Source organism: Canis lupus, chromosome 1 (assembly GCF_011100685.1).
Source record: "Canis lupus familiaris isolate Mischka breed German Shepherd chromosome 1, alternate assembly UU_Cfam_GSD_1.0, whole genome shotgun sequence".
In the NCBI taxonomy this organism is placed as follows: domain Eukaryota; kingdom Metazoa; phylum Chordata; class Mammalia; order Carnivora; family Canidae; genus Canis; species Canis lupus.
Window position 1 is genome coordinate 22,173,241 of NC_049222.1, and position 17,016 is coordinate 22,190,256.

General features: G+C 36.2%; 1 protein-coding gene across 5 annotated transcripts in view; it reads right to left on the minus strand.

Moving 5' to 3' along the window:
* DCC (DCC netrin 1 receptor) overlaps positions 1–17,016 on the minus strand; it is a 1,087,181-nt gene that overhangs the window by 266,524 nt on the left and 803,641 nt on the right. For all 5 annotated transcript variants that reach the window (XM_038525972.1, XM_038525971.1, XM_038525970.1 and 2 more), the window contains one exon: positions 13,171–13,220. In XM_038525972.1, coding sequence (XP_038381900.1) covers positions 13,171–13,220 — 50 coding nt within the window. The remainder of the gene's footprint in view (positions 1–13,170; positions 13,221–17,016) is intronic.

The window sequence follows — 17,016 nt, forward strand, 5'->3', positions numbered from 1 at the left end:
CTTCAACTTCTTTTTTTCCCCAAGCTGCAACTGTTAGCCTCCACCTGCTGGTTCGGCCGCACTGGGCTTCCACTCCAGGACAGCAGGGCATCCAGCAAATTCAGTCCCGTCGCTGAGGTTCAGCTTCATAGACCTGCTCTGTCATCCATCAACCCAAAACATCTCTGATTATGACAAAGCTAAGTATAATATAAAAATATGACCCAATCGCCCCTAAATCACAGGCAAGGGGCCAGCAACTGCTCCATGATCACAGATACAGAACTTGATTTCTTCTATAGGAGCAGAAATTCTGTTTGATGTCAGGTGCTGTCACTTGTCAGAGTTTCTCATTCATTGCTGCTGTTCACAGAGGCGTTGAGGTTTCCTGACTGACAAGCAACTGGGAAGGCCTCTTATTAAACTAGCAAAGCAGAAGTGTCTACCTAGAGTCTGTCGCATGGCATAAACTCCATGAAAATTTATTATTAGCAAGCATACGAATAAATGAACGCACAAATGAATAAACACCTGAAAAAAATTAACTCAAGGTTGGAACAGAAATAATTTTTAAAATTTGTGTTCCCTTTTCACTAATAAAACTTCCAAATTAAGAAATCATTGGGTTTCCGCCCCCATTGTTTTTTTTTTTGAGCTGACAATGTTCCCTTTAAATGGTACTATACTCGATTTCATCAAGAGAATTTTGTACATTAACATCTAAATGAAACTCAAATATGTTCTTTTTTTGAAGTACAAGAAAACTCCTCTCCACTTGGAAATGTTGAAATATAGACATCTCTGGAGAAGTACATGTTGAAACCACAGCCATGGACTTAGATATATTTTTCTTTTGCAACATTTACATTCATCTATGCATAAAAGATAAAAAATCTACAGTCAGCTTCATATTTTAAAAAATATGAACTTGATTTTAAGTCAGTATAGGGCATTTCTTCACATACAAATCCCTTTTGTGTGTATCTCTTCAACTTCATCTGTGTAAAAATAAAACAGACAACTATCTAGTTAATAGCTACTGCCTCTCTGCTAAAACACAAAATGGTTTGTCAAACAGACTTCTCTGAAGTATGATAAATGTTTAGATAGGAAGAACTTGAGTTATTACAATAAAAAAAAGAAAACGGAATTTCTTGTTCACCTTGGAACCAAGGGATTTGTAGAAGATGCAAATAATTTCTCCTAGTTCTGTGAAGATGAGATATGTAATATGACCATAAGTTAATTTTCTGAAAAATATTAAATTGTTCTTCCATATTTTTTTAAAGATTTATTCTATTTACTTGAGAGAGAGAGAGAGTGTGTGTGTGCTGTGAGCACCCGCGAGCTGGGGGAGGGATAGAGGGACAAGATCTCAAGCGCAGAGCTTGCTCTCATGACCCTGAGATCATGACCTGAGTCAAAATCAGGATTCAGAGACACTTAACTGACTGAGCCACCCAGGGGCCTCTGTTCGTCTGTGCTTCTTTACCTACTCTTACATACTTTTCAATTGATTTGCAAAATCCATCTGGATTCAATGCAGTACGTATTTTCTAAAAATGTTTAGGAAACATGAAGATGCTGCTTTTAGACTGTCAACTTCATGTGGACTGAGTGATGATTTGGAAAGCTTTGGAAAACTAATGGGAGCTATTTCCTATGTGAAAGAGCAACATAATAAATGAAATAAGTAGATTTCAATGTTCGGGGGTATTGAGAGTATATATTGGGATTGCATAATGTTAGTGGGCTTCTTAATGAGATTAAACTAAAATGACTTCAGGGCAGTGATATATTAGACTTAGTTTGGTTGCTAAAACAGCAATATCTTAAAATAATACTCTTATTTAGATAGTTGCACTATTACCTGGCAGCCTTTGCTCTAGGCTTCTTATCTAATTTATGCCCATTTGGTTTAGTTTTGTTTATTATTTAAATTACCCATGTTTGCTAATAAAATGTAATGGCAAGTGTTCTGACTCGCATTTTCTCTGAACCTCACACACATTTCCTAACGTGGAACACTGCTGCTGCTGCTAAAAAATATATACATATACATATTAGATATATACACAGACACACACACAAGCTTTATTTCATTGCCAACAAATCCTGAGAGCTGAGGTAAAGCTCTTCCCTGTGAGCTCATTTTTTTCCTTTCAAAGTTTCATCGATAAATATATTCTAGAACTTGGAATTGAGGAAAAACCAGAATTACCTTTGAAAATGCCAAAAGTCTTCAGGATTATTTAATAAAGTTTCAGCTTTGCTCAGTTAACAATCTACGGCTCCTCTTAGGTGTTTTTTAGGCTCCTCAAGGAGAAATACAAGGTTGTGAGGAGTAGAATCTTACAAGTAGGTTCACTCTGGGGGAAGCTGGGGAGCCAGGCACATGTTTGGTTTTGCTTTTTAAATTTTATTTATTTATTCATGAGAGACACAGAGAGAGGGGCAGAGACCCAGGCAGAGGGAGAAGCAGGCTCCATGCAGGGAGCCCGATGGGGGACTCGATTCTGGGACCCTGAGATCCCACCTGGAGCCCAAGGCAGACGCTCAACCGCTGAGCCACCTAGGGTCCCGGAACATGTCTTTTTGAATCCCCTTCTCAGAAGATCTCCTTTCCTGACATTTGCACCCCTTTCTTTCCATGCCTTCCATACCTAGTTCTGTTGTCCACTTGATGGATTAAGCCATCTGCCAGCTTCTGATCGAGACCTTACCTTCTGCCTGGAAACTAATACTGCTGAGAACTTAAACTGGTTGAAGGCAAAGCTTACTTTGAACCCCTTCTCTCATAAGGCCCCACAGATGGAATGCAGTGTGGCCAAATGATCAACCTGAGCCTGGGTTCCAATCCCCTTGCTGCCACTTCCTCTTTGTGTGGCAATGGGACTCATTACCTAGTCTCTCTAAATCTCAGTGGTCTCTCTGGAAAATGGGGTACATTAATAATAATTATAGAATTATTATGCAATTATAGAACAATAATTATACAATCCACTGGTTCTAACCACTTTTTCATTTTCCATCACTGCTGCCCCTGTACCCTCTCCTGTCTTTCCTTAGGCGGCTTCGAAGAAGTGGGTCTTCTTTTAATCATTCCCTTGCAAAACCCCTTTGTCACTCCAGCCCTTTTGGCTTGGCAAACTCCAAACAAAATAAAACCCAACTATCTGCCTACCCCAGGCCAGCAACCAAGCAACCACCCCTGGAGAGGAAAACAAACACAATTGTGTTGGCTCGTTTCACTTTAAATTCATGACCCCAAAGCTCAAATGGCCAGTTCACACTGCTCGGCCATCGTAATTTCATGTACTTCATGATTCTCTTTCCTACGATCTGAAATAACAATTTCTCATCTTGTTCCCTGTCTTCAAACTCTCAGTACTTGATCCTCCAAGATTTCAGAGGCTCGTGAAGACCTTGTGTCACACTTCTCACCTCGGCTATGAACTGTATCCACACCCACTCCCTCTGCCCTTGTTCACCTGGTAAGGCTTGAAGCACCTGTCCCTGCATGCTGGATCCCCCGCCTTCTTGCCTACACAAAGAATTGCAGTCTTAACAATGTTCCAGTCTCTTCTGCATCACTAATTTCCCCCTCTAGGCTGCACTATTTGCAAAAGTTGCAGTGTCTCCCCCGTTCATAAAGGAAACGACAGTAAATAAGTAAAACAAGCAACAAAACCCTCCTCAAGCCTACCACCTCTTAAAATCCCTGTCCAATTCTTTGATGCACTTTGGAAGAAAACTTCTCAAAAATATCTGTGGCCACGCTCTACAATTCCCTCGCCTTCCTCTCCATTTTCATGCTCCCTCCCAAGCGGCTGCATTGCTGACATTATTTTACTATACTTTTCATCAGCACTGAAATAGTTTGCAGCGCCCCTACCCATAACCCCCTCCGCCCCCTGCTTTTGTGACGTCATCCTTTGTCTTCTCCTACCTCTCTTGCTCCTTCTCAACTGGCCAATCTCTAAATGTGTCTCCAGATTTCAGCCATTTGGTTTTCTAACTGGAATCTCTCCCTAGGTGTCATTGATACGACAGTGACTCCTAAATTTTTATCTCCTGTCATGACCTGTCATCAGAACTCTGGTCTCATATGCTAGAATGTCTACATGATTGACATTCTTAATTGTTTGTCCAGTAGTCATCTCAAATTCAGAATGTCCAAAAACAAAAATAAAAAAAAAGTCCAAAAACTAATTGATTGGTCCCTTTAAACCAATCTTCTTTTGCACTCATCCTTCTCTCATTAAACAGCCCCACAGTGCACTCATTCGCTGTAGCAAAAATCTAGTCTCTATCCTTGATCCTTCTCTTTCCCCTGCCTTTTATATCCAATCCATTAGCCAATATTATTGGCTCTAAATGCAACACACATCATGATTTTCTCTCTCTGCATCTGCTAAAATGACTCCCAAGCCCCAGCTACAATCATCTCATACAGATCACTCAATTGTCTCCTAAATGGTCTCCCTGCTTCCACCCTGCCCCATCCCTAACAATTTTCTTCACTGCAGCCAATGGGATCTTTTAAAAAGAGATCACTCACCTTTCAAACGTCTTCTCATCATCCACAGAATGAAATTCTAATTTTTACAATGCCCTGTAGAGCCCCTCATGATCTGGCCCTGACCCAGCGATCTGTGATCCATGCATATGGCTATTATTTCAATCACACATAGACAATTCCCTTGTGAAGGCTTTTGAACTAGCTAGGGGCTTTCCTTGGAAGGCTTTATCCTAAATGTGCAAAAAAAAAAAAAAAAAAAAAAAAAAAAAACTGACCCTTTCTCACATTCTTGACTCAGCTCCAGTGTCACCTCCAAAAAATTGTCTTCTCTGATAGTCTGATTTAAATTAGGTCCTTGTCTATCGTATTATTGTGTTTCATTTTCTTCACATGACTCAGCATTCTCTTATGTTAATTGTTCATTCCTTTGTTTCCTTATCAGTCTACCTGCCTGTATTTGCATTGAAGTAAGCTCTAGGACAGAAGGAGATGTGACTGCCTGCTTTATAGCTTTTCCAGCAATAAGCTCAGCTCAAAGTTAGCATTCCATTAATCAGTTTAACAACTAATACATATCGTATAGGGTTATTAGAAGTAAATAAAATAGTGTTTTAATTGCTTAGCACATTGCCAGGTACAAAACACCTGCTGAAAAAGCTATTTACTGCCATTATTATTGTCAAAATTAGGTGTTCATTAAAGACATATCAGGAAGGCTAATTAAAATAACTCATGCTCATTCTTAAATAAACAGGTGAAGACTTTGTATACTCACAGTTATTTTCTAAGATAAGCAATATTTTAAAGCTAGACAAGTGAAGGAAGTTTTTTTGTGTGTAGGTAAATGTTTCAACATCTCTAAATTCAAATCACATAGTTAGCGACTGCTTTTACCTACTGGTAAGACTCAACCTATTCATGTCCTCTAACTAATCAACCATTCCAACTATAAGGGAACTTCCTTGAACTAAATTAAAATCAGAGACCTTATCACTGGACCTAGGTTCATTTAATTTAAGCCCATTATTAAACCTCCCACTTTTCAAAAATGTATGACTTGAGGGAAATCTCATTAAGCTTCATGAGAGGCTAAAGTGAGCTTTGCCTTCAGAGCCGACCAGAAATGGAGCCATTAGAAATGAGCGTGATGAAGTATAGATTGCAAGGTAATATTAAAGTGAAGCTAGAACACACAAGAGGGTGGTATCCTACAACCTATTTTAGTTTCTTTGTCCGAATCCTTTGTGCCAGATGGCAGTAATGAGAATAAATTTGGAAAGAACAATATAGTATAACCCTAAAATACACAACAAAAAAATGATACATGTAAGTATTTGAAACATTCTAGAAAATATTCTTCTAATCCTGTTCACATTATAAAAAGTTCATATAGACATGGATATTTAATCATGCCTTTAATTTATTTGAATCCTGTAAGAGACGTCATAGGTGGTTCTCAACCCCCTATTACGCACATAGGTGTTTTGTAAGACTATTCCTAGATTCACTTCTAGTTTTTTCATAAATTTACTTTTCTTCTTTCTTTTTCTCCCTTAACTTATATTGTTATTTTAAATTAATTCAGGTACAAATGTACTTTCTGTGGAAATGAGTTAGCTCAGTTTATGAACTACTTAATTCTTGTTTGGAATATGATGTTTCCAAAGTAAGTAACTTGGGAAAAGTTTTAAGGATACTATTTAGTATAAAAGACAACTATAGAAAGAAATCATTTGGGATGCCTGGGTGGCTCAGCGGTTGAGTGTCTCCCTTTTGCTGAGGTTCGTGATCCTGGTCTCCTGGGATCGAGTCCCGCATGGGGCTTCCTGCGTGGAGCCTGCTTCTCCCTCTGCCTGTGTCTCTGCCTCTCCCTCTGTGTCTCTCATGAATAAATAAATTAAATCTTAAAAAAAAATCATTTGACCAAAACAGAGTTAAAAAAATACTTTTCACAGCCCTTAGTGTCTCTAATAGGAGACTTATATTTCTTACATTTCAAACCATGAAATATTGCTTAGGAAAGTACCATGAGTCAATATTCTCTAAACAGCTCTAAGGGGATGAGTGATAGTGTGATATGAAGATATGTTTTTGATTTACAGTGTATTCTTTTATTGAAATTATTTACAGAATGTATTTAAATTGGCATTATTCATTTGTGTTATTTGAAAATTGGTTATCTATTTTTTTTTTTACAATCCAAATATCCTTCCCATCATAGTTTATTCATTGACTGTGTTTTCACTATGGAAAAAAAAATAGAAACTGTTGACTTATTGGAACTTCAAAAAAAAAAATATCAAAGGATCCGTTTATCTACTGGTTCAGAGCTCTGGTCTAAATTGTAATAGGTTATGAAACTGATGCAAGTGACTAAAGTTATGTTTTCAGGGTTACTTCAGAATAACTCCATGCATATACTTCTGGTTCCCTATTATTAACTATGCAGTTGGTTTTGTCAGTAGATTTTTTTCAAATGAATTCATGAACATAGGATCTTGGAACAGAATTATTCTGAAAGCAGTATCAATAATGGGAAATGGGGTATTTCTTCCCAACCAGTTAAAGCATTGGCCTATATTCTTGACCACTATAATTCATTAGATCCTTCATTTCCCTGTGAAGATGTAAAACTTTAAGAATGTTCTTATTCTCTCTTAAGATAGAGTAAAAAGACAATCACATTTTTTCCCCATGAATCAGTCTCCTCACATTTTTTATAAAATAAGTCAGGAGGAAGAAAGCAGAATATTGGTTTCCAGAGCCTGGGGAAAGGGAAGAAATGGGGTATTATTATTTAATGGGGGCAGAATTTCAGTTTGAGGAGATAAAAAAGTGTTCTGAGGGTGGATGGTTGTAATGATTCAACAATATGCAACTAACTGTACACTGAAAAACTGTTAGAATGATAAATTTTATGTTATATATGTTTTACTACAATAAAAAGTACTGTTTTTTAAAAATGTAAGCAGGACAACAGATATATGAAGATGGGTTCTTTCCAAATTACAGACCAAATAGTTTTCTTCTTCTTTTTTTTTTTTTTTTTTTCTGAAGATTTTATTTATTTATTCATGAGGGACATGGAGAGAGGCAGAGACACAGGCAGAGGGAGATGCAGGCTTCCTGCAGGGAGCCCAACGTGGGACTCAAACCCGGGATCGAGATCACACCCTGAGCCAAAGGCAGACACTCAACCACGGAGACACCCAGGTGTCCCCAAACAGTTTTATTCTTGAAAGAGTTTTCATTAATTACATGTTGTCTGATTTTAATAACATAAAAGTTTATAGCCAGTCTATTCTACAAATTATAGCAGAAACAGAAAGACTAGACTGTAAGAACCATCAGGAAACATTGTCTGCCTTATAATTATGTTCCCACTCTCTCACCCTTCCCAAGACTATTTCAGTCATGGCCCTCTGAACATTGTCTATACTCCAAGAACACTCAGGTAATGCATCATTGAAGAGATCAATAACTAAAATAAATACAAGAGATCTATACCCACTTGAATTGTATTAACGAATAACTGGACCAGACATGATAATTAGGTAGAAATGCTCTGTATATTAAGATTGAGTAAAAACACCAGTACAAAGTCTGGAGTGTAAATATTATTGTAAATGCCAGTTTTTAGTGTATCTTTGCATGGTATCAGTCACCCAAGGTCTCCTGCATGTCCTCTTTCTCTACAATAAATGCATTTCAAGAACCAACTAAATTCATTGTAGGGAGGACTCAGAGCTCCAGCTCCACGTAACTCAGTGGCCAAAGTGTATTTTATGAAGGATTTAGGATGATTGGAAGAAAAACAAACAAAATGTTTGTTTTCAAGAGTTCTCTGAGACCTACGTCTATGTGCAAGGCAGAGATCACCATTCACAGACTGAAGAAGAGGGTCTGTGTTTTTAGGCGGGATGTGGTATAAATTCCAGTGTCCTCTGGACAGCCAAGGGTAGACACTCCCCATCAGGGGCAAAACAAAAACACCTAAAAAACAAAGACCAAAAGACCAGAGGATCTGCAAATTGATATTGTAACTCACACTGGCTCTTTGTTTTTCATTCCTCCACTCTCTCTCCTCTCCTCACTTTCACACTTTTGCTCACAATCCCTAACAAGTGTCTATCCCATTTGGGAGTCAAATGCAAATGACTCCCAGGTTCTGTTGATGTGAGAGCTGGAGCAATGAAGGGGACAGAGGCCTGAGTCCAACCTACTCCATTATGCCACATGCCCTCCTGAGGTTACCCAATGATACAGTACTTAGATGACCTCTGCTTTGCTTTTGTTTGTTTGTTTGCTGCTTTGTTTTCAAAGAAAGAAGGGAAAGAAAGACAAAGAGAAAATAAAGAAAAAAAGATGTTAAAATATCTGAGACCAAAATGATCATTATGTTTCCTGGAGTTGGAAACTGCTGTTTTAAATCTCCCTTTGGGTAGTTTCCAGGTAAAGGGAATTGTATGATTACTAAACTAATTTTCAAGTTATTTAAGCATGCCAAAATGCTCACATGAGGGAGTGAGGCACTAAGATAGAGGGAGACACCAGTCACTTTATCTACTGTTGCAATTAAGGCATCACACACACTATCAAACTGTGAGTGACCCACTGGGTATTAGCTTTTAGGAATGCAACAAAATTACATCCACATAGATGTATTTGGTGTTCAAGGGTAAGAATTTTAACACCAGAAAAGTGCAATGATATAACTAGAGGAATCCACTATTCTACGTGGGTTTTTAGATTTAAAAAATCTAAACCTATACAAGGACCCATGCCTGGTGATATACTGGATTTTATTTATTTAATTTTAAAATTTCATTCTTGGTAATCAGCCACAGTGCTTAATCAATAAGCATCTGAACATGTAAATCAAATCTGGTATACTTTGATCGATATATGTGTCTATTTTCTCTAAATCTGTAAAGATAAAATGATGAAGAAATGGTGTGACAAGTGAAGATACAGACGTAGATGTTTGGAGCCACAGAGATTTTAGAGATTATCTCTCCAACCCTTTCATTTTATCAATGAGAAAATAATTGTAACTTTGAGGAGTTATAATCGATCAAATTTGGTTTCAATAAAAGTGAATTTTCTTTCATATATCTTCCTAGTAAACCATGAGTTCCATGAAGGCAAAGACTGGGTCACTTAGGTATATGTAGTCATATAGTCGGTGTATATGCAGTGCATACATAAGTATACACGCATGTGTATCTGTGTACACATTATACAGTAGATATATTGCAAGCACACAGCAAATGTTGAGTGAATCAATGAAACGGATCTTGACTTTCCAAGGTCTCAAAGAGCTAGGAAAGGAGCCTAAGCATCTTGAATTGTAGCGTCTCTAAATGTTCTTATTCCCAGAACTTTTATATCAGAACATAGGAAAATAGTCAAGTACCAGTAGAAGCTCTTCCCAGTCTATAATTTACGCTTTATAGTCTAGCCAACTAATTAGGTTGTAATATTTATTTCTTCAAATAATAATTGAATTTTAAAGTAAAAATCTTAAGAAAATTATCCCTATAAAGTTTTCCCAATAAAACAGTCACATTTTAAAGTCCATTCTGTAAACCATTATTTTCTCTTTTCTTACGAAGATGTTATTTCTTGTAAAGAAATTTTAGTATGAGAAATAACCATACAATCATGACTCATTATTACCTAAAATGAGTATCTATAGCTACATAAAGCCATTCCCTCAGAACAAAATTTGTGTTCACATAAGCCTGCAGAAAGGGAATCAAGTCTGTTCTATGATTATAGCTTTATAAAGGTAATCTGCTGCATGAGGGTTTTAAGAACTATATAGTAACAGAATTCTTTTTCATTCTTTTATCTAAATGTTTAAGAACCATACTGTTTGCATAGCTTGGGACATGATTTCTCAGTCCTGTTGGCTTATTGGTAACCAGAACCTTAACAACCTATAAATGGTCATTTTATGCCTTATAGTGACTTCTCAATTCTATGTACAGAAATCCTAGAGATCTGTGTGCAAAAACATAAGCACAGCCAAATTTTCTCATTGACTGTTAATAAAATGATGAAGTATGCTCAGCAATTGAAAATACTATACAGAATAAAAATTTTAAATGTAGCTCTGTTCCTTCTATATTAAATAAAAATTCCAAGTAAAATGAGAAACATAAATGTAATTCTTTTAGTTGAAAGATAATACTACTACTTATTCAACTAAACTATTCCCTTTTAAATAGGTTTTGTCTCTTAAAATGGTAATAGTTGGGGTAAATATTAATATACTTGAGAACTTTTGTATCACACCTAAGAAGAAAATCATAATACAATCTTGTTTTTGTCTTTTCATCAATAGTGGGAATAAAAATAAATAAATAAATAAATAAATAAATAAATAAATAAATAAATAAATAAATAAATAAAACCAGTGTTTTGGCCATCCAGTTTCTTTCTCCTTGGTAAAAAAACCAAGAAGAATCCAAGAAGAATTCAAACTCATATTTTATAATTCCTTAAATGCTAGAAAATAAGATTAACAGAGAGAAAGGCAGGCAAATAAACGGTTTTCCAGGGCTGGGGCCTGCTATGTTCATTCTAAAATGCTAACGAACAAGTTAGACTTTCTAGCAATACAATGTTCCAGATATAACCACGGGAGGATAGAAACAGGAGCTCTTATATTTGGTTGTTGCAAGCATTGCATATTATAGAAGAGTACAGGCCGCGGTATTTGTATACATATATAGAAATCAGTTGAAAATCCAATTTTGCAAAACAGGAATTCCCTTATCAGGGCAGTAAAAATCCATATTTAAATACAGTCAGCATCCAAGGTCATTCAATAATGCCTTATTCACATTTCAGAAGAAAACATTCATCTTTCCTGGAGTAGACTTTTAAAGAATATGACCACAGACACATACGCATGAAATAGTTTGTATCAGTTTCTGAGTTCTCTGGAGGAATGATGTGAGGCAGGTGAAAAGCCAAATAAAAAGAAGTCATTAAAACAAGAGAAATCATAGTAGGTTTTCCAAACTTCATTCATTAACAACCTACAATAACCGTAAAAATCTACTTGACTGTGATTCAGCAGTCTCCTAATTTGAGTGGCACATATGCAAAACATTTAATGTTGTTGCCAATAATAATATAGTTTTTAGGGGATATTTACTTCTGGTTATTTTCCTTTAGCTCATTGTTTTCTCCTTAAGTTTATTTATTTTACTTCTTCTAATTTTAAATTTTATTTTACTAGTTCTTATCCAATATGGGGAATAAAAATGTAAGAGGCTAACAATTTTAGAGACTTTTCACTTGTCCCAAAAGACAAATTCATTTGACAGAGGCAAATCTGATCATAGTCATAACACAGGGCTTCATTGGAGATTTTTGCAAGGTCTGGCATGGAATTGTACATTGAGTGAATAGCTACTGACACAAAATTAGATCCTCTGTATGTGTTCTATTACTACTTCTTCATGGTAAATCAATACAGAAAGCATTGACATTCATACTCCATGAATACAAAAACAGAGGGTTGCTGAAGTCAGAAACTTTTCCAAGATCACATACAGTTATTAAAAGAGAAAGCTAGAATAAAAACCAGAGTATGGTTTTCTTGAAGACTCATAAAATTTCCCTGCTGCGTCCCAGAGCTTAGACTGATCTGCCCTCACTGAGGCCCGGGAAGAGTGAGATCACTTCCCTGAGAGCACACAACCAAGTGGTCAAAGAGTCAAACCAAACCAATTCTTGTTTGCTTTACCATACGACATGGCTTTAGCTTATTTTCAACCCCAAGGAATACTTGAAATAAAGAGATGTTTATAGAAGACCGATTTCTGGCATTAGGCTCCTTATCTGCAGCTATACTCAGCCTCATTTAAATTCTTTTGAAAGTTACATCAATGTTCCAGGCCAGGAAGATATTAATCACCGGATAACACTGCTTCATAACCTCATTGGACCCCAAAACAGCCTCTGATGCATATATTTATAAGTGAACGATAGGGATGGTGATGAAACAGGAAGCAATCTGTATTCCACCTCTTTCAAGGTGACAGTTTTGTTTATTCCCTCAATCGACTGTTAATTCTAGCGCATTATATCCTATACTGGTAAATATAAATAAATAGACGTCTTTGCTTCCTGATGGAACAGCCTTTAATCACATTTATAAAACTGTGTGCTATTAGTAAACAAATTCTTCCTTTAATTAACTCAAGTGTGATTGAAGATGCAGAATCCATGCTGCTCACCCACTGTGCTGTCCTGGAGCATCTCCTCACATGGAAACCACCGTGCACCCAAGGAGGTGAATGGATGGGCAAGTGAAAAGCACACATGTAGCAAATGAAATAGTAAACCTTTCTATGGCTTACCCTTGATTTTTTTTAATTTAAGTTTGATTTGCCAACATATAGCATAACATGCAGTGCTCATCCCACCAAGTGCCCCCCTCAGTGCCCGTCACCCAGTCACCCCATCCTCCCACCCACCTCCCCTTCTGCAACCCTTTCTTTGTTTCCCAGAGTCCGGCGTCTCTCATGGTTTGTCTCCCTCTCTAATTTTTCCCACCCATTTTCCCTGCTTTCCCTCATAATCCCTTTCACTATTTCTTATATCCCACGTATGAGTGAAACCATAAGATGATTGTCCATATGATGACTTACCCTTGAATTAACCACTTCCAGGGAGACGTTCTGAGGCGGGGCACTTGGCACTAAAAGGAACAAAACAAGGTGAGACGGTTACTGCCCAAGTCAGAAAAGACAAGCTACAAGCCCTCTGTGAAAAGAGAAAGCATGACTTTCACAGTTCATCATGGTAATTAGGGAGGCTGATCCAGGTGGTGCTTCAACATTTTTCCTGGAGAGATGAAAAAGAGCTGTCTCTGTTTATTTCTTCTCATTTTACCAAAATAAGAATCTGTGCAGATAGCCCCACCTCCAAACTGTTAGGCAAGAGAGCACCTGTCATGATAGCAATCACTGCCATTTAATTACAGCTTTCTGGTTACAACCTTCCCAGAGAAACCAATAAAAACACACAGGAGATTTCCTAGAGTGGTTTTAAAGGCCTAAGATATTGTGTATTTCAGGATCTGCATGGTTTTATTATAAAATGTGTCATGCTAATGGTCACTCATGTTGCTTAATCCTCTTACCGCAATCTTTATTATCTCTTAAAAAGTGAAAGGAATACATCTGTCCTTATATATGCCTGTAATTAAACCTATGGGTGAGCGATGCAAACAGGTTATCAAATAGCATTCATCGAATCAGTTCCATTAACAAAAAAGCAGTTTATTTTTCTTTGTGGATTTTTTAGGTTTATTTTTTTCTTTTGTCTGCATTTTGATTGTCACATTCCTTCATGGAAGAAGGAGGGACGTGCACAGCTTTCTTCATAATACTTGTAGTGAATATTTACCATATCAAAAAGTGAATATTCCATCACGTGAGTAATTCAAAGATAACCATTCACTAAATGGCTGGGATGTGTCGGACACTATCCTGGATGTCCTAGAGGAGTCATAAACAGAATAAAGCTCTCTGCCCCACAAAAGAAATGCAAATAGTATTCAATAAACGCTTACCACGTATTAATCTGTAAAATGAGTAGTCCCTATTGTGTTCATGACAAATTGATTTACCAGAAAAGAAATGCTCTCAGCATTTTCAAGAATTTATGGACCCTTCTCCTGTCATGTTGCCCGTTCTTGAAATTGAACTTGGATAATATCTACATTTCTCTAGGGTACTTATATTTTCTCTAGGGTCCTTATATTTACCTTCATCTATATGAATTCACTTATGCCCTACTCTGAGTTTGCCTTCTGAAAAGTAATCACCATGAGGGCATGATACATGTCTGATTAATCTTCACAGCCCACAAACTGACATTCAATTAATAGTTACTGACTCGATTACATGAACAAATGAATACTTACTTAAATACTAGCTCCTGGGCCTTTCTGGACACCATAAGAATTATAATCACTTGCTTTATTTTCATTTTGAATTTCTTATCTTAGTACTTGGTGAAAGTTGTGGTCAACACAGCTTGTGACAAAAACAAAAAAAAGCTCACCGGAGGCTTGTTTTCATAAATTAGGTCAGCAAGAATTCTTTCAAAAAATATTTTATGATTTAAGAAATAGGCTTTTTTATTCTATTTATTTTAGTTCATACTATATTTCTTTTCAAATATAGAATATAATCCCCACAGGGTCCAGGATTCTTGTCCCTTTTGATGCTGAATCCTCAGTATCAAAGAGTGTCAGGCATGCGGGTCACGTGCAGCAAATATGTGTTGAATTAATTAGCTAATTGATTAATTAACAGAAAGATTATAAGACATAATAAAACCTTTTTCATACTCAAGGTTTTAGTCATAACAAGCTTTATTTTTGCAGTTTTATATTTTAAAATTAATGTTTGCATACACATAGTATAATGCACAAATCTTATATGCGCTATTGGATAAAGTTATATGTATGTGGTGTGTTAAATGTGAATTTAAACACCCCCTAGATCAAGATATAAAATAGTTTCAGTATCCTGAAAAGTTCACTTGGGTCCTTTCCCAATCAATATCCTTCTAAGAGTAACCACTATTCTGATTTCTAACACCATCGATTAGTTTAGCTTGCTTTTGAGCTTACTAAAAATTCAATCAGTTATTTTTTTCAGCCTGGTTTCTCTTGCTCATTATTATTTCTTGGGATTCATTCTTTCTGGCTCATTTTGCAGTAGTTTCAGTGCTTTTGTTTGCTTTTTTATTGTTCCTACATATTCTAATACGTGACTATTATATTTTATATTTACTCCTATTGATGAATGTCACTGGATTATTTTCAATTTGGGGCTCTGAGAATAAATCTGCTATGAAAACTTTTGTACATGTCTTTTGATGAATAACTGCACTCATTTCCTTCATTATATACCTAGGATTGGAAATCCTGATAGCAGTGATAGCAGTAGAAACCCCTATGGGGTTATATATACATCCAGCTTTAGTAGACAAAATTTTCCAAGGTGGTCACATCAATTTACACCCTGATTAAGAATATAGCAAATTTCCAGTATTCCCATATCCTTACCAACCTTTGTTTTACTTCTGAATCTTTTTCATTTTAGTCATTTCATTATATATATATATATATATATATACTGTTTTTATTTGCTTTTCCCCAAGGACTAATAATGAGGAACATCTTTTCACATGCTTGGTGGTATTTGGAAGTCCTTTTACGTGGAGCTTTTAAAGTATGTGTGTGTTTTTTTTTTTTTTAATTCTTAATAGATAAGTTTCCTTCAAAACTCATTTCTAAAACTTTCATTCTTTTATATATTATATTCCATTTTATGTTACTAGGATTAAAACATTAAGATTCTTTTTTTTTTTAAAGCTAAAATAGAAGGGCTCTTCTGCATTTGGCAATCTTTCTATATTCTCAACTCTTCTCAAATGTTACATTAATGAAACAGACTTCCCTGAACTACCTTCACAGGCCCATGGACATCCCAGTCCAGTTTTCAGGAAAGGCGAGAATGCAGAGGCTTTAATAAGACCATCTCCACAGTCTATTTCTTTAAAAGAGGAAATAATAGAATATGCTGGAAATAATAACAATGTGTGTGATCGGAAAAAATTAAATAGACTGACATCCTCACAATGAAGAAGAATTTAAGAGGATCCATATTCAAATTATTCTGTAAAGCACTGAAGATTAAAATAGGCACCGACTGAAAAAAATGCCAAGTGCTCCATCGTATAACTTCACAAACTTCTAGTACATTGACTATTCTTGCTTTACATAATCAGGAAATAAAGTAGAGAGTTTCTTCTGTAGCATTTTTAGTTATCTATCTCCACTCCTCGCCTCTCACTATCAATTCCCCTATTATTGAGATATAGTAGATAGGGTTAATTGCTTGGTGGAAGTAAATGGAATCCACATTAGTTTGAGCTTTTCTTTATTTGATTTCCCAAGATATTTTGTTGTCTCATGAGGAAAAGAAGAAGACCATAGTTCATTGTTTTCTCTTTAAAATGCCAAGCAATTTATCATTTACAACAGGTTCCTTAAAGCCAATCTGTGGTATTTGGTCTAGAAACTCCCCTCAATATGGTGCCACATGGTGGTTTGATATGATGATACATTCTGTAGAGTACATAAAGTCCCCACATTTGTAACTGAATGTCCATATGGACAGACACTTGAATCCCTCTCTTTACCAAATGTGTGCTGTCTTGAACACGATTTATGGATTGAAATAACTGATATATGATTACGAGCTTTGTACTTCAAGCAATTCATATGAGAAATTCATTACAAAATAAGAGAAATTCAAGATTTTTTCACATTAAATCTTGCTCCTTTTCTTACTAGCTTATGTGACCTGGCTCTGCTGCTTACCTTTGACTTCTTTCTAATATTAGTTTTGTCATCTGTAAAGTAGGGAAAAAATTATAGTATCATGAGGATTAAAGGTTAATAAAGCAAAGTGATT